Source organism: Podarcis muralis, chromosome 10 (assembly GCF_964188315.1).
Source record: "Podarcis muralis chromosome 10, rPodMur119.hap1.1, whole genome shotgun sequence".
NCBI classification, from domain to species: Eukaryota; Metazoa; Chordata; class Lepidosauria; order Squamata; family Lacertidae; genus Podarcis; species Podarcis muralis.
In genome coordinates, this window is record NC_135664.1 from 70,139,760 (window position 1) to 70,161,690 (window position 21,931).

At 43.3% G+C, this 21,931-nt stretch overlaps 1 protein-coding gene across 2 annotated transcripts in view; it reads left to right on the forward strand.

The window, feature by feature from the left end:
- EXOC4 (exocyst complex component 4) overlaps window positions 1-21,931 on the forward strand; it is a 343,578-nt gene that overhangs the window by 104,303 nt on the left and 217,344 nt on the right. Inside the window, exons 9-10 of one of the 2 annotated variants that reach the window (XM_028746504.2) lie at window positions 2,062-2,150; window positions 8,872-9,207. In XM_028746504.2, the coding sequence (XP_028602337.2) occupies window positions 2,062-2,150; window positions 8,872-8,963 (181 nt within the window). In that variant the 3' untranslated portion in view covers window positions 8,964-9,207. Of the gene's footprint in view, window positions 1-2,061; window positions 2,151-8,871; window positions 9,208-21,931 lie in introns of those variants that run through there. The other variant, XM_028746503.2, reaches the window with a different exon arrangement.

Here is a 21,931-nt window from a genome sequence, read left to right on the forward strand (position 1 = left end):
AAGGACCCCTGGACAGTTAAGTTCAGTTAAAGGTGACTATGGGGTTATGGCTCTCATCTTGCTTCAGGCCAAGGGAGCCGGCGTTTGTCCACAGACAGCTTTTCGAGTCGTGTGGCCAGCATGACTAAACCGCTTCTGGCGCAACACAACACCATGACGGAAACCAGAGCGCACAGAAACACTGTTTACCTTCCTGCCACGGCAGTACCTATTTATCTACTTGCACTGGCATGCTTTCAAACTGTAGGTTGGCAGAAGCTGGGACAGAGCAATGGGAGCTCACTCTGTTGTGCAGATTCGAACTGCTGACCTTCCAGTCGGCAAGCCCAAGAGGCTCAGTAGTTTAGACCATGGTGCCACCTGCTCCCCTGTTGTGTAGGAATTGCAGGCAGCCTGCAACTTCACACTCAGCATCAAAGGACTAGAACCTTGTTGAGATTCCCTCATAGATTCCCTGGAAGGTTTGGATTTCTTGCAGTTTCCCTGCTGATCCTGAACTGCTCCCATCCCCTGTTGCTTGGCATGTTAGCTCGTCAGCTTCATTGCTCCAGCCCCACGCACTCATTTCTGTCTGACGAAAATGAAGTAAGGCATAATTGCTTAATAAGAAGCGCATGTCCCTTGCTGCTCATTCTCTTGTCATTGCTTTAACCACAATGACAGCCATGCTTGCTGGGATCTCTGGTTGCTTTATCTGTCAGCTGTCACTGCATCTGCAGAGATCTTGCCATTAAAATGGCATTTTTCATCCTGTTGAGAGGTGTAGTTGTTTGATAATGCCTCGGTCGTGCTGTTTTCTTCTTCCTTGGGTGTTTGTCTCGCCACACAGAGCAGCTGTCTCCCAACCCTCTTTCCCATTTAGAGGGCCATCCACCTGCCAGAAGGCTCTCTGCATTTTCAAGAGCCCTTCTTGAGTAATCAGGCTAAGTTATGGAGAGGGCCCTAGCTCAGTAGTAGAGCATCTGGTTGTTTACCCCATCCTCTCTAGGTATGGCTGGGTCCCCTGCTTGAAGCCCTTGAGAGCTGCTTCCAGTCAGAGCAGACAATACTGAGCTAGTTGGGCCAGTGGTCTGCCTTGGTGCAAGGCAGCTTTCTATGTTCCTTTGAGTTATCATACAGACAGAATAGGGAGGCCTGCTGCTAGGCAGACTTGCATGGCCACCTAAAGTGGCATTTTCCCAGGATGTTTTCTTTCCTTCTGTAATGGTTGTGGAAGAGACTGTTCTTCCTACCTTATAAGCAGAGGGCTTAAGAGAGTCGTGTGTCTGGGGTAAAACTCTTAAACCAGGGGTCAGCAAACTTTTTCAGCAGGGGGCCGGTCTACTGTCCCTCAGACCTTGTGGGGGGCCGGACTATATTATGAAAAAAATAAAAAATGAATGAATTCCTGTGCTCCACAAATAACCCAGAGATGCATTTTAAATAAAAGGACACATTCTACTCATGTAAAAACATGCTGATTCCAAGACCGTCCGCTGACTGGATTTAGAAGGCGTTTGGGCCAGATCCAGCCCCCGGGTCTTAGTTTGCCTACCCATGTCTTAAAGGAACTATTCTCGCCAGTTTCCCATGGCCAGGAATATTCAAAGAGTTGTGTTTTGTAGTCTGACTTTACCTGACATGGTAAGTGGGGAGGAAGGAGGAAGTGTGTCCATTTTGCATAGGGTGTGGCTGGAAATGATCAGTACAAAAGTGTTGCTTTGAGTAAATGACCTATGTTCCTTGTTAGTGCTCATGACGCCAGGGGCCCGTAACACTCTGAAGAAGCGAGAGGGCCCTAGCTCAGAAGAATGTGAGGTACATGCCACAGGCTAAGATTTGGTGCCTTCTAGTTAGGATCTTACCAGCAGAATGAAATGTATGAGATGATTAATAATGGGGAGGGATAAGGGGACTCAGTCAGAGATCAACAGAATTAGCAACTTGTTTAGCTTTTGAAGATGGCCACCTTCTCGCTCTCAGGATTACACTGTCAGTATATGACCATGCATATTGGAACTGGCCTTGACTTTCACATCGATTCATCATGCCTGCTGACGTGCTGTGTTTGTCTCATTGCAGGTTTGAATCATCTTCCCATGCCATTAGTATGAGTGCCTATTTGCGGGAGCAGAGGAGGGAGTTGTACAGCAGGAGTGGTGAACTTCAAGGTAGGCCAAATCTGGTTTCAAATGAACACTTAAGTAACACTTTTTCACTTACCTTGATAGCCGCTGTCTTTTCTGAAATAAATTGGAAACAGATCAAAACTTCAAACTAGTTGTTTTCACATTTTAAGTCAGAATTCAAAATACTGAACTGCAAGATAAAACTCCATGGTAGCAATATCAGTTTTGTCATGATATTTGAGTTTTACAGTACAGCCAGGTTTTGATACCCACCCACTCACAAAGTATGTTTTGTAATGCTTTCAGGATGATAGATTTCACTGAAATTTCTTTCCAGCTGTATTATATTTGGGAGGCCAGTATAGCAGATGGGTCTGATACTTTGGGAAATAGTAATGCAGTAGACCTGGGCATGCATGCTCCTCCCTCCCTCTTTCTCTCTCTCTCTCTTCCTGCTTTAAAGGAAATATGGACCAAACAGCAAACAGTGACTTTCCTCAGACCAGGGAAAGAGATGAGAAAATGAAAACATCCGGGCTATTGCAGGTTGCAGAAAATGTCAGTCTACTTAAATTGCTATTCTCAGATCTCCTCCAAACACTCAGTTGCATGCAGAAGTCACATTGACTTGCAAGCAGACTAGTTGCACTTTTAATTGTTCATAAAAAAAACCCCTAAACTAAAAAGCACATAAAGATAGACCCAAGTTGGAACAAATGTTCTAACTATCACTGCAGCTCAGTCAGTAGAGCATGAGATTCTTAATCTCAGTCGTGTGTTCAAACCCAACATTGGACAGAAGATTCCTGCATTGCAGGGGGTTAGACTAGATTACCCTTGTGGTCCCTTCTAATTCTACAATTCTCTGATTATCTGATTTTATTGTTCTTAACGTTTGTATTTGTATTTTTAATGCTAGGCTCTGGTAGTACACACACACACACACACACACAGAGAGAGAGAGAGAGAGAGAGAGAGAGAGAGAGAGAGAGAGAGACTAGAGATCCACTGCAACACTTAGTTGCGAGGGCCTGCTTGCTGCTTATGATAGAACCATCCATGTTCCTGGCCCTTTACAGCATTGTTGGAAGAAGGAAGGAAAGTAGGCTCCTGACCCAGGGATCTTTCCATTCAAAGTTCTCTGCATTTCAAAACCAGATGCTGGGTTGGAAGGGGAGAGGCAAAGGCTAACAAGGGATGAAGGTGAGCTAATGCAATTACCCAGTTATACACTGTGGTTGTGGTGTGTATGCAAGGGGTGAGCTGCTATAAAACGCCAATCTAACAGTGAGAGGTGAGATCTTGGCATTTCCTTGATAAAAGAGAGAGCCTGTTTGCGTTGTTTGTGTTTAAAATTTTTGTATTCAGATGAATTTACTATTACATCCCTAATAGCTTTCTTATACATTACACTAATAGTATAGTTAATTCCACCAAGCGGCATGGTTGTCAAAGAGCCGCACAGCACAGCCGTCACCTTCCTTGTAATTAATGAAGTGCCCTTTGCATAGCAGACACTATAGGATTTAATTACTGTCGCTACCAATGCCCCCTGCTGATTCTGACTCTGCCATAAAATGCGGAGCCAACGTGACTTGGAGGTGGATGCTCAGAGATTTTAGAGGAACAGCCTCTCCTGCTCTCTTGCCTGCCAGGTTTCCTGCATTTAGAAACGGGCTGGGGGTGCAGCATTCACACCAGCACACTGACACAGTTAGCCGAGAGGGAAGTGCCATTCCCTTTTTAAAGTTACCCATTAGCTGCAAAGCAGTAAATCTGACACCGCAATTCAACAGATCTGCAACAAACGCTGCCATGGTGTCATTGGGGCTGGGAAGGTGTGGAGGGAACAAATATATTCAATTTTTAGCTGCTTTCTCAGGAGCAAAGCCAAATTCTCTCTAGGATTGATTCAGGAGCTAGTTGTTTTGAGTGTTACAATCCAGCACCAAATAAAGGCCTAATCAATCTGATGAGTCAGTAGGCTTTTGCACATGTAGCTCTATATTGGGTTATGGCCCTTTCATTCAGAAGCACACTTCTTCCAGACTTTCACTTTGCAATGGAGGAGAATGACCTGTAAGTTGATCTGAGAATATTCAGAGTTTTCCTGTGTTCTGCTTCCTAAGGAGGAAGCTGTCAGCCTTTCTGTGATGTGCAGAGGTATGCCGTTCATATGTATGAGCATTCATATCCCAGTGTACTAACTAATGCTCATGGTGCTATACTGTATAATCATTCACATTTTACCTTGTGAGGTAAGCTAGGCTGAAAAGTAATGACCATTCCACCCAGTGAGCTTTGTGAAAGAAGCTGTTTGTGGCCCCCTAACCTGTCTTTTCTCACCCCTCCCCCTGATCTTGGTCTGGTATGTCTGCACATCAAGTATTTGGAGCTTGCCTCACAAGAAATGTTACAGCATTTAATGCAGATGACTTGCAATATTTGGAAGTGAATGGAAGGTAACTTAGAATTGTGCAAGGGGAAAACAGCCCCAAATGCAAACTTTAATTCAGATTACCCGGAGCATTCAAGAAGTGGAGCTGGTATAATGCTTGCTTATATATCCATGCCAGTGAGTTACATTCAACAGCAGCTTAGTCAAGAGTCATGGGTGATTACATTGGAAGAGACTTTCTGTGTCTGACCAAAGGGCTATTCCAGCATTCATTCTCATAGTGGAGAAGAGAATACCCCAGTGAGAAGCTCACAAGGATACAAGCGTAGTAGCTAGGGCCAGCCCTGCTATTAGTCAGGCTGCTGCCTTCATCACTAGATGCAGGGAGTGTAGCAAGCTGTTGGGAAGACAGAGCTGTGTGTGCCGCACTGGCTGCTCTATGCCAGCTAAGCTAGCCTTCTGCTCTCAGGAATAGTGGAGGCTATTGTCCCATCACTAGTGAGGAAGACTCAGCTGCTGCTTTGTTTGTGTTCTGTATATGCAGTGAGGGAGGGTCTTGTTCTTCACTTCAGGCAGCAAAACTTGTGCTGGCTCTGGCACCAGCAGTCTCTGATCATGATCCCCAGCCACTGCTTTTCAGAGGCATTTTGTCTCTGATCCTGCGGGTTATATATAACCACAATGACCAGCAGCCATTGCCCTCCATGAATTTGTCTCATCCCCCTTTAAAGCCATTCAGGTTGGCAGCCACCACTATAATCTTAGGGAGTGAATGCCATAGTTTAACATTGTGCTGTGTGAAGAAATGCTTTCTTTTGTGTCTCTGGAATCTTCCAATGTGGACAGTCACAGGCTCTAATACTATGAAAGCAAGATAAAAAAAATTCCCCATCTACTTTCTTAACACCATTCCTAGTTTTACACACCTGTATGATATCCCCCTTACCCTTTTTCTAAATGAGAAATTCACAGATCTTGCAGCCTTTCCTCATAGGAAAGTTGCTCCAGGCCCTTGATCATTTTGGCTACTGTTTCCCAAACCTTTTCCAGCATGACAATGTCCTTTTTGAGGTTGGAAGTTTTATTTTCAATCCCTTTCCTAATGATCCCTAACATGGAATTTGCCTTCTTCACAGCTGCTGCACACTGAGTTGCCATTTTCATCAAGTTAATCACCGCAATCCCAAGATCCTTTTCTTGGTCCCTCACTGCCAGTTCAGAACCCAGAATATTAGGATTTTTTCTTTTGCTTCAGGGTGCATCATTGCAAAATTTGGTTAGCCAAGATTTAGATCAGAGCTTTCCAAACGGTGTGTCGCGTATGTAGGTGTTTCTCATGAACGCTCCCCATGCTCTTTCCGGGGCTGGAAAGGGGTTAATTTAACCTCTGGTTTGCTAATAAAACTGAATTGCCATGTTGCGAAATGATGCATGTTTAAAAAGTGTGTCACCAGCATGAAAAGTTTGGAAAGCTCTGGTTTAGATAATAAACATCTTAACTATTAATGGAGGCTGTGTTTATAACTTTACCTTTGCTAGATAAAAATGTTGATTAATAATATATTTTCAGGGCATCCTTCCTCTATGTTGGGTTTCAAGTGAAATCAACATGCCGAAGGAGAGATCTGGTTACTAGGATGTGTCTTGCAAGCAAGTTGCATGTTTTTGTCAAAGCCAGTGTGAATCTGAGATTTTCGTTAGATACAGCAGGTGATATTTCTGTTCTAAGTCACCGTAGGGAACCCAAATCATTTCCCACGCTGATGCAGTGCTCTCAGATCAGTTTGCCAACTAAGTCCATGAAGAAAGTTCACGCGGTGAGAGAATTTGAAGAGCCTCAGGGGGGCACAAAGAGGCAGGGAAAGCAACCGGCAGGTTTCCACCAATATTTAGTCTTCCCAAGTTCTGGAAGATAATTGCAAGGTTCTCTTGACAACTTACTTCATGAACCAAGAACAGAACAGCTGAGTCTACCTGGTTTCAAAACAGTCTGCCCTTTTCTCTACCACCTTCTTGTGCTAGCTTTTTCTACGTTCAGGGAATTTTTGAAGCGCCTTCAGAAATTTAGTTCCCTGTGCCTGCAGTGGGATATCGTAAAGTTCAGAGCAGACACTGATTTTGCTGAGCATGTAGTTCAGGCCTTGTATATAGGGAATGGCATTCCCAGGAAGAACCCACCTCTTCTGAAAGGCACAATCTATTGTGGCTCATGCAATTGGTGTTAACCAAGAACAGCAGCAACAACAAAAAAGGCAGCCTGGGACAACCATCTGTGTTCTCTGGTGACACAAACTGCTTTTGACGTTTGGAGTAATGAAAATTCAGTTCAGCACTCTTAGAGTTGCGCATGATAATACGCTGTCATTCAGAGGAGATAGGGAGGGAGAAGGAAGGACTGATGTGTTCTTGTCTCATTTTTAAAAAGGCATTGTGGCAGGTGGATGCCCTAAGTTTTGAAAAGGAACCTCAAAATGGCAGAATGATTTGAAATGAAGAGCTCCTTCTGCCTTGAGGAATGCAGCTAGGGGACTTTCTGTTCTCTCGGGTGTCTTGGTTGCTCCCCACCCCGTCAAAATCGGAGCTTTATTTGAGGTTGGGGCAGAGGGATTGCTCTTCTTCGCTTTGGCTGTGTTAATGCAATAATCTCATTCAGACCTTAGAAGCCCACTTATTATTTCCTCTGCGTGCGGTTTTTCTAGTGTAGCAGATTAGCAGCAACCGTCTCTTCAAAGGCTATCCAATCAAGAAGGGGTTATTAAAACCAGGGCGCTTTATGACTGAGAATTAATTAGAGCAGCATTTTCATGCAAAACATCCAATTTTTTGATTAGCAATGGAGCAGGGTCACAATTAACACTCTAGGAAGCTTAAATTTCCGGTATTTTGATTTTCAGGAAATGAGATTATCAAACAGAGGTCAGATAACTTGACAGCAGAGGAAAAGGGGGCGGGAAGGAAGAAAAGAGAAACAGAATCTATATGTAAGGAATTAAATTGTTTATCCATGTGCTGCAGAGATTGCTTTTAAGTCTGTAAGAATTCTGTCTTGGTGATAGAAGAGCTCCTCCTTCCTTCTTCCAGATAGGGGTTATTTAGACAGGAAGTGCAAACTCCCTCTGGTGGGAAGAGCCTAACACAGCTTCTATCTTGTTTTTGCTGACAGGCCTGGGCTTTCCGTTCATATCCAGCCTAGAGTTCTCTTTCCTATACGCCCCCCAGCCCCCCAAATAATTTGTTGCATCCCATATCCTAGATGGCGACAAGGCTAACAAACACCTCTAGCCGAGGAAGCCCAACATTGTCATGAACTCATCCTTGGCAAGAGGTGGCTGCTTGCCTTTCAACTCTCATTGAACTTAGATATGGGAAGCTCTAGGCAGCAGCACTTCCTGTCTCTTGGCCAGAGGACACAAATACAGCAGCCATACTGAGTCCTAGCATGAGGGACTTCCCTCAGGGTGGTTGTGACTGGGCTCTAGTCTAAGGCCAGAGAGACAGCTGAGTCCAGGAGTTAAGGGAGCACATGACTACTAGACACCACCCTCTCCTTCTCCAATAGTGCTGAATGCAGCCTCCTCTAGAAATTTTTGGAGCTGTGCCTCTGAGGAGGAAAATGGCTGAAGTTAACAACCTGGTGGGCAGCCCCTGTGAAAGCAGCCACAGCCCTCAGTGTGGCATCAGTGATTCAATCCAGAGATGGGCCTGCTATATGTACCAAGTAGGCATCTCAATGTGAGATCTTTTTTTGATGGGGGACTATTCTCAACCCTGCAGTGATACCTGTGATACCTTTTTAATACTAGTGGAACTAGACTGCTGATGCTTAATATCAAAGAGCTTGCAGAGTGACTTTCAAGCTGATTGCTAGGAGAAAAGTGACAGGAACTGGGCAAGGGATCTGGTTTGGGGAGACTGATCACTTGCTGTGCATATTCATTTTTCTCAGAGCTTGGAGGGTGCCTTGGTCATTCTAGAGTTGTTTGTTTCATATGCAATTATTTTTGCCTGTGATTTCTTTGAAGCTGAAGAGAAACCCAGTTCCTTTTCTTGAGTTAGTCAGCTGTAGCCAGAGTCCTGGGAACGATCCTCTTTCCTGCCTTCCTGTATTTTATTTCTTGCTGGGGCTGCAGGTTGAACAATTATTGCAAGCTTTGCCTCCGCTTGGTTCATATTTTAGAATAGCTGTCTTATTTGCAGCTCCCCAAATTAGCTGGGGTATCTCCTGCTGGAATTCATCTAGGTTTCCTGTTTTGCATACCCTCCCCCAAAATATCCAAAGATAGCTACTGTGTGGAATAAATCCATCCAAAGTTGTCCACTGTGTAGAATGAATATTCATGATACCTTATTCTTTTTCTTGTATAGATTATGTGGGGAGGGCACCTGCTTTCAAAATGGCTACAGAGGATTCACCCTTTCTTGATAAGCAAAGCATCTTCTGCATTTTTCGCGTCTGAATTACAACAGCATTGCCTTATTAGACAACAGCTGCTGCTCTGCATTTTCCAGCAGACAGACACCTTTACTGAGATTCCTCCTTCTGAGCACTCAAAATATTGATAGCCTTTTGGGAAGAAAGAGCCTTTCTATTGACACAAAGCTTTCTCTCCGTGTGTAAGCATTTATGACTTCAGCCATTTTCTGATCTGTAGTTCCTATCTGGAGCTGTTGCTTATTAAAAATAAACAAACCCCAACTCTTTCTAAGGCCTAAGTGTCTGTGATAAGGAGCAGGACAACTTAATCTCTGCTGTGTAACACACAGAGCTGGCTTAATTGCTGTCGAAAGGTGCAAGCAGTCGAAAGCTTGACCTTGGGAGCTTTTCTGCAGTACTGTTAGTGTCTCAACTTCAGAATTTGGGAGCACAATACCGTCTGGAACAGATACCCAGTATGGGCTGCCAGAAAGTGCTGCCAATAGAGACCACCTCATGTTGCCAGAAATGTGATACCCCAACAGGGAGGAATACCTTGTTGTTTATGGTATAAGACAAGACTATAGAAAGACCAAGTTGGAATTTCGCCATACATATGCATTATAAATCTTGATGGGGTCAGGGAAGAAAGAAATGTGATATCTCAAGCGGGAAGTTAAATTACTTTGGTTTTTAAAAATGGCCGTGAGTGAAGTAGCTAAGAGGCTGAACGGTGAACCAGGAAATCCCGAGTTCAAATCTAGTGTTTGCCGTGAACTATGGGTCAGCCCCTTAGATGGTATGGGACATAAACAGCGGAGAGGTTAGCTGTTGAATGAAGGACAGCATTTAAATACTTGAAGGTCAAATATCATTGAAAATAATTATTAGAAGCTTCTAACTGGAGGAGACTCTTGAGAGTCCCATGGACTGCAAGAAGATCCAACCTATCCATTCTGAAGGAAATCAGCCCTGAGTGCTCACTGGAAGGACAGATCCTGAAGCTGAGGCTCCAAGACTTTGGCCACCTCATGAGAAGAGAAGACTCCCTGGAAAAGACCCTGATGTTGGGGAAGATTGAGGGCACAAGGAGAAGGGGATGACAGAGGACAAGATGGTTGGACAGTGTTCTTGAAGCTACCAACATGAGTGTGACCAAACTGCAGGAGGCAGTGGAAGACAGGAGTGCCTGGCGTGCTCTGATCCATGGGGTCACAAAGAGTTGGACACGACTAAACGACTAAACAGCAGCCCAAACAGATTTTCTGGGAAGAGGGGGTGGCTTATAGACAGGAGAGACCTCTGAGGCATGCAGGATTTTATTCCTTATGTTTCTCCTTCAAGTTATCCTAGTATTGGTAACTGCACACCTACACGTCAGATTTGTGTGTTTGTGGGATTTTCATAGGGCCAGCATTCTGCATGGTACTTTATGGAACAACATAGAGGGAAAAGGCACAGGTCTAGACCTCTTCTCCAAGAAACTTAAAATCCACGTTTAGACAGTGATAAGGGTAGTGAGGTGAAGAAAAGTGGAGGTATGTGGGCTAACATGTTGATGAATGTCAGCCAAAGCAATTCTGCATACAGATACTTCATTATCATTGAGAATTATGACTTCGGGGTCAAAGCTTCATAGGAAAGAGATTTGGAGGAGGAGACAGAAGTGGGACCTCTGAGAAGTTCTGGGATACAGTTGCAAGCCTAGGGGAATAATCCATACAATTTCCATTCCCCCAGAGTTACAGACAGCAGGTTAAAAAAAGTCCAGTGCTAACGTTTGTCGAATATGGAGGTTCTGTTGTGAGACTCAGAACTTTATGTCTCCATCCTACCTATGTTTAAATTGGGATGCTCAGTTATGAATCTCTGGGTTTGGAAGTGTACTATTTCGGGGTATTGAGGGTGGGCTTTCTGGTTAGGAAATGGCCTCAAATGCCCTTATTAAAGTGCTCCTGTCAAACTTTTTCATTGCTATCGTGCTGTGGCTAAAAGGTGCTCCTGTTGAAACTGATTTGAAATATTCACCATTCATGTGATGTTTTTGCCTTTTTAACGCTCTCAAAGCATTTTGAGGTGTGCGCAGCAACACCCCCGGAGTTGAATGTTAGACCTTCCATTTCACTCAAGTATAGAAAAATGAAGATATTCCCCTCACTGCACCATTCTGTTCTTATCCCTGTCATGCCTCATGTTGTGATTTGAAACACGTCCTTGGCCTTCTGGCCTCGTGGGATTTAATTTTTCTTAATTAACCTCAAGGACTTGCCATGCACCACCTCTGGAGTTTATCCATGTTCCTGTCCTTTGGCGTTTGTGTGAATTGATTTTCCGTTATCCTGACTAAGGCTGCAATTCGAAGCTCACTTACCTGGAAGTAAGCCCCAGTGGATTCAATAAGATTTACTCCTGAGTAGACATGGTTAGGATTGCAGAGTTAGAAAAACCACAGTCAGGAAACCAGGAAACGAACAGATTTATAAAGACAGAGGCCAGGATACTTCATGCACAAGGTGGCACCTTGTTGGTTGGAATGAAAAAGGAGCATTTATGCTGATAGTGTTATATTGTTCTGTGAACTGCCCTGAGACCTCTGGGTTTAGGGCGGTATATAAAAATTCAATTAATGCTACTACTACGATGACGATGACTACTACTACTAATAATAATAATGTAGAAACACACACACATGATCTCCATAACCTTCAATGTCTGTTCTCTTCTTGGGAGCTGGAAAGCTTGCCAAGGTAACTGGGCCGTTTGAACTCAACGCCTTTTGATTTGCTTCCTGAGTCAAATCCAGCAAGCACTCTTCATAGCAGCAACTGTGGCAAGCCCTTCCTTTGGTCACAAGTGGCCAGTCATAGGATACAGATATTGGTGCCGATGCTGTTGAGCTTGTCCTAGCGAGACAGAGTCTCTAACAGACCATGTGGCGACTGCTGCTCAGACTCTTGAGTTTGTATTCATGCTGGCTGATTTATGACTCTCCTGCTCTTTGCCTCCAGCCCTTCCTTCTCATTAATACATATATTACCAATGCATCACTTCTCCCTCCTGCTTTGCTTTCTCCTTTTTAGTCTTGTCCCTCAAGGTGCTTGGGTTGTGGGTCTTCAATTAGTAGGAATTGTCTCATGTCTGCATATGTCTGAGTGCAGGATCTCTTGGTTTGGCTGAAAACTTTTCTCTGCAGTGAAAGTAGCTGGAAAATGAGTGTGTCAGTCCAAGGCCCATTCAGATCTTACCCACAACACAATTCCACAGTCTTTGTAAAAAGACCCCTAGCTCTTGTGGAATCTCAAGGGGGGGGGGCACTTTGCTTTTGCTTTCTGGTTTCAAAAAATGCCCCAGAAACTGTATCTACTCCATCTTCTCACAGATTCCCCACAATTTTCCTCCAGGAACCATAGAACCATAGAATTGTGGAGCTGGAAGGGACCATCTAGTCCAACCCCTTGCTATGCAGGAATATTCAGCTGTCCCATATGGGGATTGAACCTACAACCTTGGTGTTACCATCACCAGCTCTAACCAGCTGAGCTGCCCCTAATAGAGTCAACTGGGGAAAACTCTCTGCCTCATTTCCTATCCAAGCCAGTTATTTTTGCTGTTTGAAAAAAAATGTCACATGGTGGCACAACATGTTTCTGTAAAACTCCTTCCACTAACCCTGCTTATGACTATTTATTCTGAGTGACTTGCAAGGGCTGTTACTAGTGCTAGTTGTGCTTCCCCTTGTGTAAGGGGAGCAGTTTAAACACTCGTTAATGTTTCTGAATTCTGGGCTAATTGCATGACAATATTATAATAAAGACTTGATGGTCTGAAGCTTGGAATTTCTAAAATGATATCAAAACTATTGTAAGTGATTAGGAGCTTGGATTGCTTCCTGTGTTCCTCTCTGGGAGTTTTAATTGCCATGATCAAGCAGTTGTATTTGACTTAATTGTCATCCTCAGCTACTGGAGAGAGTCTCCCTGGTGTAAAAGCTGCATGTTTGTCGCAACAAATACATGTCAGCAACTGTAACAAAATGACACTTTCTCTGTGTTTAATGAATATGGAAGTATTTTTGGAGGGCCTCTTCCCTAGATTTAAAGATGCATTTCTCATTTGGTGGTAGACTAGTAAACAGTACAGTAAAACTCAGGAGGCTTTTTGTATCTGTCAGTGTGCCCACTAGTGAAGAGGCTCAGTGGGTTCATTAGTAAGCAGTTACCTAGAATTCTTGTGAAAATGAGGTTTTTAATTTGGTCACCACCCTCTTGTCCATTGAGGCAACAGGACCTGGGAAGTTATAATCTGTTTGGTAATATGTGTTTTAAATATACCCTCAGAAGACCAGTAAATAAATTTCAGTTTATAGAGTTGGAATGGACCCCAAGAGTCATCTAGTTCAATTCTGAGGGAATCTGTTCCACTATTGGACAGCTCTTACTCTCAGAAAGTTCTTCCTGGTGTTTAGTTGGAATCTCCTTTCTTGTCATCTGAATCCATTGGTTTGTATCCTAGCCTCTGGAGCAGGAGAAAGCAAGCTTGCTCCATCTTCCATGTGATCGTCCTTTAGATATTGAAGATCTCCTCTCAGTCTCTTCTTTCCCAGGCTAAACATACCCAACTCCTTCAACTGTTCCTCATAAGGCTTAGTTTCCATAAAAACATAAAAGTATCAGGGAGAAATCAAAAGCACATTATACATAAATGAATCTTGGAGAAGGGACAATATGAAAATTTATTTATTTCATACAATTTATATTATAGAAAAAACCTCAGAGTGGTAAAGTAGCCGTTACATACAAAGATCGCTATATGCAAGATTAACTTAACTGCCAATGAATCTTACATTGGCCCACCTAAACTCCACTGATTCTCTAGTTAAAGTTTACTGCATAATTCCAGCTGTCCTAACTACATGGTCTTTAAGTTTGGGCTAACATAGCTTCGAGTCCTGAGAAATAAGCAGTTATGCTATTAAATGCATATTACAAGAAATCAGAATATAGGATTGCTGGAAATAAAAGGCCATCTAGCTCAACAATCCACCTGCTGAACCTTCTTCCTCCACCTTCCAAAATAACCATATGCGACTGAGGCAGCAGTGCAGTGCAGACAGAAAGCAGATGCACCAAAGACTCCTATGCAGTAAGCAGAAAATGATTTTGCCATGATGAGCAATATTCAGAATTTTGTACACTCTGTATGTATACTCCTCTTCCTGGTTTCTTAATTTTAAAAGTAAGCTTCAAGTCCTTACAGCTGAGGTAGAGAACAGTAAATTTGAGGAACTGTAGGCAGTGTTTGTTAAAATCTCATAAGCTATATGGGGGATCTGAGCGGGACTCCCAGCTTCTTGAGTGCTGTTGGGTTTCAGTGCTTTGCATAGTTTCTTACCTTCCTCTGTTGCTAGTGGCAGCAGAGTGGATTGTGGAGAATAAGGAAATCTGACTTCATCATTAATTTGACAGAAAAAAAGAGGCACATAACATGCAGCCTGATCCTTTGGATTCTGTCCAGCTGTCAAAATGTTACCCTCATGAAACTGTACACACTCTGCAACACCAACACCTCTGTACTTTATGCCAGAATTACCCAAATCCAGCTCCAAGATAGAACCAAATTCTGATACAGTGGTGCCCCGCAAGACGAATGCCTCGCAAGACGTAAAAACCTGCTAGACTAAAGGGTTTTCCGTTTTGGAGGTGCTTTGCAAAACGAATTTCCTATGGGCTTGCTTCGCAAGACGAAAATGTCTTGCGAGTTCCTGCAGGGTTTATTCCCTCCCCCCCCCCTTTTTCCCAAGCCGCTAAGCCGCTTATCAGCTGATCCGCTAAGCCGCTTAACAGCTGATCCGCTAAGCCGCTAAGCCGCTTAACAGCTGATCGCTAAGCCGCTCATCAGCTGATCCGCTAAGTCGCTTATCAGCTGATCCGCTAAGCCGCTTATCAGCTGATCCGCTAAGCCGCTAAGCCGCTAATGGGCTTGCTTCGCAAGACGAAAAAACCGCAAGACGAAGAGACTCGCGGAACGGATTATTTTCGTCTTGCGAGGCACCACTGTACCTGTATATGCACATGTTTTCTTGGAGGTCATTCAGTTATGCTCCCACCAGCTGAATGCTGTGCAGAGTGCTTCCTGAACTCCTGGCAGCACATTGCCAAACTTCCATGAGAATGAATTACATGCAGGGAGAGTGTTCCAGGACTTGCCCCCTATTCCTCATAATAAGGCGTTGGATGCAAATGTTAGTGGCTAAGCAAATTCAGATACTTTTAAATAAAAGTGTGTGGAGTTGAAATTATGGGTTTGATTGTCTTCACTGGGAGTTAATAACAGACTTTTAGAAAGGCACTGTGGTGGAGAGGAGTGCTGGCAAAATTAAACCAACTAATTTTGGGGCCTGGAGATCCTGTTTAAAACACCATAAATAATAAATTAGCTGTGGAGTTCTGCTAATGAATTATGTTACAGGCTCAACGTTTTAAGCTCTTCAGAGTCCAGCCAAATGAAGGTGTAATAGAGAGTTAATGGTTGCCTACTCTTGTCATTAAATAGCTATCTACCTTTTAGTGGCAAGAAAGAATAGCCTCCAGGTTGGGAGGCAGGGAACACTTCTGAAGGCTGGAAGTCACAGGTTGCCTTCCTTTTTGAGTGTCAAATGTACCACAGATGACTAGCAGAGGTCTTTACATAGCTGCCAACATCAGTAAACACAGCTAAAATCCACAAGCATTCAGTGTCTTGTGCATTATGGACTTCACTGGTCTTTCTTTGAGGAATTCTAAGACTGTTTCTGGGTGAATGAGCTCTTTCCTTTTCTCTTGTTCTAGTGCAGAGCTTTCCAAGCTGTGTGTTGTGACACGTTAGTGTGTCGGCTTCAGTGTGCAGGTGTGTGGTGTGGCGCATCTCCCAGGGCTGGAAAGGGGTTCGTTTAATCTCCGGTTTGCTAGTAAAACTGAATCATTGTGTCGCGAAATGATGCATGCCTAAAAAGTGTGTCACAAACATGAAAAGTTCGGAAAGCTCTTTTCTAGTGCCTTAGAGGGGAGGGGCAGAGGAAGGGAAGATAGCTGAGGTGGATAGCTGAGATTCAGCACCAAGGACAGCTCCTTATGGAGCTCTCACCAGAGTTATGTTGGTAGCAATAAAACAGGTGAGGTCGCACCAAAATGTTGCAGTGTGGGGGCACTCCTTTTTAAGAATCCAGTCAGACAGCTATGCCAGGATAGTTCGTTCCATTCCTCACCATAAAGACCAGGCTGCTGGCCTGATTAATTATATGCTGGCTTTGCTTATTTGCTTTCCTGCCCACCCCTTATCTGCCTTGCCTTGCTATGCCAGGCGGTGGCTCCGCTTGGTTCCAATCTGCTGGCTGCCTTTCAAGCGTCTCCTTGACTGTGCCTTCACTCTGCCAGCCCTGAAACTGAATCATCTGCTTCCCCCAGTTTCATGAATGTACAATTTTTGCATGAAAACTTAGAACAAGCAGGGATTCCTTAAGAGTGTCTCTCCCCAGCTCCCCTCTGTGTTTATGTGTGTGGTTTTAAGCAGAAAAATACTACTAAGGAATGTGCAGATGTGTTGGAGAATATGCACTCGTTAGTGCATGTCCAGGAGTTCAGTACAATAGTGAGGGTGCAGTTGTTGTTGTTGTTGTTGTTGTTGTTGTTGTTGTTGTTGTCGTTTCGCTGTCACGTTGACACTGGCATACATTTGAGCTGGGGATCCTGAGGGCAGACTGAGAGAATCCAGTGGATCTGGTGCAAACACTGGCTCTTGTGTTGTCAGACGTAAAGTGTTTGCTGCTGCCCTGCTTCCTGTTGTGGCCCAGCAGCTACAGCCGAAATGCTAGCACAGCCTAACACACTTAGATGCTGAAATCTTGGGCATTAATTGCCTGCCAGGGTGCCTAAGGTTGTGCAGTGTTCCTCTGATAGCACTTGTCCGCTTGCTTTCTAGTGTTACCAAGGGAACCAGCCAGAATCATCCCCTGTCAAATTTGTGCAGCTCTGTTCACTGCAAATGAACAAGATCCTGTGCTAAGCTGAGGGAGTGGAAGGATTGGGGAGTGAGCAGGGTGTGGAGAGCATGCGAAAGGTTAATGCTCTGGCCCCTATATTTAGGCAGGCACTGGGAGCAGGCGCTGCTGTTCATGAACATCCAGAACATAATGTAGGCAGGCCCAACTTATTAATTAGCCTTGGTGGCAGTCTTGGTTCAGGGGAAAATGTTTCCATTTTGTTTCCGTTTTACTAAATGTAGATAGAGCCTGGAAGTAGAGGGCGCAGCATCCTTGCTTTTCTACAGCCATATCCCTTAGGCTTAGTAATTGACTCTTGGATCAGAAAGGGACATGAACAGGGAAAGGGTAAAGGGGAGTATTCATAACTTTATTTGTGTTTCACAATTCAAGCCATGCTCAAAGTGGCTTACAACATGGAAAAATTACATGGCAGCAACATAACAGAAGTAGCAATGAACAATGAATAAAATGTTAAAAAACACACAACCAAACTGAACAATTTCCACATAAATCACAGGAAGATCTAAAACAAATACAATGGTACCTCCGGTTGCGAACGGGGTCCATTCTGGAGGTCCGGTTGGATCCTGAGGACTGCTTCTGCGCATACACATGTGACAAAACCCAGTAAAATACTTCCGGGTTTGTCGCTTTTGCATCCTGAAGTTTACATAACCAGAGGGTTACGTAACCAGAGGTACTACTGTATACAAAACAACAACAACTCCCCACCAAAAAATCCCAAACAGCACCCAAGCCCAAGAAAATATGCACAATAGCTAGTAAATAGGTTGAGCTGGAGGATAGGCGAAGGCATACCAGCTGGGAACTGAATTTGGCTTATGAGTAGGGCTGTGGGCATGGATTTACTGGTCCATATAATTCAACAGTGAAACAAAACCTTTTGCATGATTATTTATTTCCTCCTCCTGCGTTTGCCTCCTCCCTCCTTCACTGCATCTCTTCCATAACCTTAAAATGTACATTTAAAAAAGCACAAGCAATATTAAATGTAATGTAAAAGCAGGAGTGGAGCACTTTGAAAGCAAAGCAATCTCATCTTAATGTACCTGTTGATGAGCTCTAAATTGGCTTTGACCATTCAGGCAAGCCTTGTTGTTGTGAACATAGTAGAAAGCTCACCAGAAACCTTAGCTCAGTATTCTGTGGCAATGTAAAAAGGCAAATTCAGTGTTGGGAGGAAAATATAAGAGGAAAATACTCTAATACCATTATAAACCCAGTATACCCATAATTAGAAATATTGTGTGTGGTTTTGGATCCCCCATCTCAAGTTCCAGAATTAATTGCCACAGGATGTAATGATAGCTATTGCCTCAGATTACTCTCTTATAAAAAAAATTGTCATTCATGGGCAGGTTAGTTCTATCAGTGGCTGCCATTAGGCTGATTGAAATGGATCCTCCATCTTTTGGAAGGGAGGAAAGTCAGGTTGTGCCCCGCTTTGAGAGCTTCCCAGGAGGACCTGGCTAGCCCCTACTGGAGACAACAAAGTTCCGGACCAGGTGGACCTTTTGGTCTTGACCCAGCATGACATTTCTCACCATCTAAAAGTGCAGCATTTTACATACCTTCTGAACAAGCTAATGGAGGCTTTATATAGCAGAAGCTGCTGGCTGTTGAAGCTGTCCTTGAGAAAGAATGATAAGTGCTTGTTCCAGTACTGAGAGTACATTTGAGTGTCAAGGCTCTCTTATTGATTTCTGCCTTAACTTAAATCAAGATACAGTTCTGCTTGTTCTGCTGGCAGTGGAGGAAAATGACTCTTGACAAAGAGTATCTGCATAGGCTTCACTTTTGGGAAGGGGCTAATGGGGCTAAGTTCTACTCTTTGGGCTTTGGACTTGTTCCTTCATGTGTCTGTCTGTGGGTGGTATGTATAGAAATCCTAAGGAGGTTCCAAGGTTTTAAGGTTAAGCTGTTATCTCTGGCTTAACCATTGCCATCTACAGTTAGAGGAAAGAGGTAGCAGATGCATAAACAAGAAATCCAAGGCTATTGGGTGAAGAAATTTAAAGAAATGAAGCCTTGGCTTGTAGCTTTGTGAGTTGTCTTAGGGTTGACTGCTGTAGGCGCATCTATTGCATCTGGTTATGAAGCAGTTGTTCCTCAGCCCAGCCAGTATTCCTCTGAATATATCAAGCGTAATGAAATATTCATGCAAGACTTTGCTTCATGTCCCTCCACAATCAGAAGTCGGAAAGAGAAGGGAAAAGGTCTTTTCAGCAATGGCCTCCAAGCTATGGAACTCTGTCCCCTGAAAGCTTCAGATGACCACTACAAATTCTTAGCTGAGCTCTAAGGACAGTTGTATTTCAACAAGCCTTTGACCCAGCTAGATTTACCCTTAATGCTATGGCATGCTCTCTTATTTTTACTTCTCTGCTTCTTAAAAAAAATAATTGCTTTATGGTTGTGCACATGAAGAAACATAGATGACGCTCTTGAGGCAAGCCACCAATCTACCTAGCCCAATGTTGCCTATTTCAGCTGTCGGTGGCTGTCCAAAGTCTCAGAAAATGCGAGCTATTTCACAGACCAGTTTTAGTTGAATGGACTAGATTTGAAAAAAAGTGCCATTTAAATACATGGAAAGCTTATTTTCTGCCATATCCCATTGTCCATGAGCAATAAACCCTGAACTCCCTTCAGACTGTCATAATGAATTTTCTACTTTTCTTCATAATCACCACGGTCTCTTTCTGTATCGTACGGTTCCCTCACAATGGGCGGCAAGGCAGTTGGCTGTCTTCTGTTACACCAGCCTTCCCCAACCTGATGCTCCCAGATGTTTGGAAGGCAACCCCCTTCAGCCACAGCCAGCATGGTCTTTGGGGAAAGATGCATTGCACCAAGTGATCGCTTGTGTGAGCTCAACCTGAATCTGCAAGCTTTGCCAGAGAAAGGATATGTGAGTGCAATCAGGGAATAAAGCTTGAAAGAAAACCTTACCTGTAAGGAATAGCTGGCTAATGGAAGCAATTCCCAAAGAAGCTGATGGAATTGATCATGGATTAGGTAAGCGTACATCAGGGATGGCTGAAGTATAATTAGTGGAGGTTAAATGGCAGGGTGATGGATGAGAGGAGCTTTTAAGGCACCTTAATATTCTTGGCTGTTGTTTTTTAAATTAAAAATAATCTGAACAATAATATGCAACCTTCACCCATTCTGTGGCTACTTCTCATTTGTCCTTTTGAACATCTTCTAATTATGTACCGTTGAGACTTCAAATGGTAAATAAAAACAACTTTACATGGACTAATACTTCTCCACTTTTTCTGCTAAATGCCACTGTATTCAAAGAGAGGCAGATATAACCTTGCTCTGTGAGCTGTTGCCTTTGTCATCTTCAACACAGAACTGAGGTATGCCTTTCAAGAGGAGAAGCACACCCTCCCATTTCATTTTAATCAGTTATTTTAGAGTTCTGCTATAAAAACCTGTGTTTTGTGAAGTCTGTAACTTCCCCAAATTATTTTGGGGATAAGATTGTTCATGTTTGCTTAGCCGCCATGTATTGATTGATTGATTGATTGATTGCTACTAAACAATTATTTCAGGATTTGGTTTCAGGATTGGGGGTTCAAAGCAGTGGTGTGGAATGGGGGAGGAATCTGTACCCAGAAATAACTTCAGAGAACTTCATAGAACTTACATGCCAACTGGCCATATCTTTGTTCTTAGGTGTGGACTCTGAATTGCCTTTGCTGTATTAATGTTTATCCAGCAAAATACCCACCAAATGATAGGGATTTTTAAGGAAATGTTTCTCTACTGCTAACCAATGGCTGAGTGGATGAGGAAATGTGAGATGAGGATGCCAGTGCAATCTGCATATTTTTTCACATAGATCACAACCTAAAGGCATGGCAATATTTGTTCCAAGTCTCACCTGTTTGACATTCAGTTCCAAGAAATCTAAATGATAGACACAATACAAAGACACTTCTCACCTGAATTAATTACTAGGCTTTCTCCTGTACTATGTGAACATATATGGCACAACAGGCATTGCTTAACTGTATCTACTCCCAAGTTCTTAACTCTCATTTCTAGGTAGCTAACCGCACCCAAACTCCAGGTGTGCTTAACCTACATTTGCCACCCTTGACTTCAAGAGAGGTTCCCTTTTCACTAATGGTAAACCCATTACGTTTCTCTGACTGTGAGACAAGGCATCTTGAATTTACCTCCCATCTGCAAATTAGTTGGAACGACCCTAACCTTCTATTTTTGCTTATCCCCTTTTATAAACAAAATATTCTTTTGTTTGCAATATAATTTTCTAGATTAGCCATTATTAATATTCCTGCTTAAAAATGAATTTACATTTGAATTATCTCATTACTTCTGAACCAGCCAATTATTGTCCCTAGTGAACAAAATAATTATACTCGTGCCTCCAGTGCTCTCAGCGTTTTCCTCAGAGATCCTGAAATATTGACAGCTACTGAATGCTCTGACTGCACAGGTCGCAAAACGTGTGGGCACCTGTGTGAATTGACATGCCTGTGTGCATGGCAGAAGGGATGGAGGAAATTTGGTTTAGGCGGTTAAAACATATTCAGTTACTTGACATGAAATAGGCTGATTGCAAATAAGCTAAGCTTTTCCAGTAACTTGCATAGGTTTGGGGCAAACTATGAGCTGAGTGTTTCGTGTTGCTGCTCCCATGCTGTGGAACGCTCTTCCCGCAGAGATTCAGCAGACATCCTCACATTTGACTTTCAGGTGTCCCTTGACGACTTCTCTTTGTGTGTGTGCAGACAGGCCTTTACAGCTGTTTAATTTTTGATTAGCCAGCCACCTTAATGACGACCTGTGTTTCTAAATTAATTGTTGTTGTTGTTTTAATTTAAGTGTTTTCTGTTTTAGCAGTGTGCACTACCTTGAAATTTCATGATATGACGGTATGGAAATAAATAAAATAAATAATTCAGCACTCTTCTCCCTTCTCGCCACTGTCA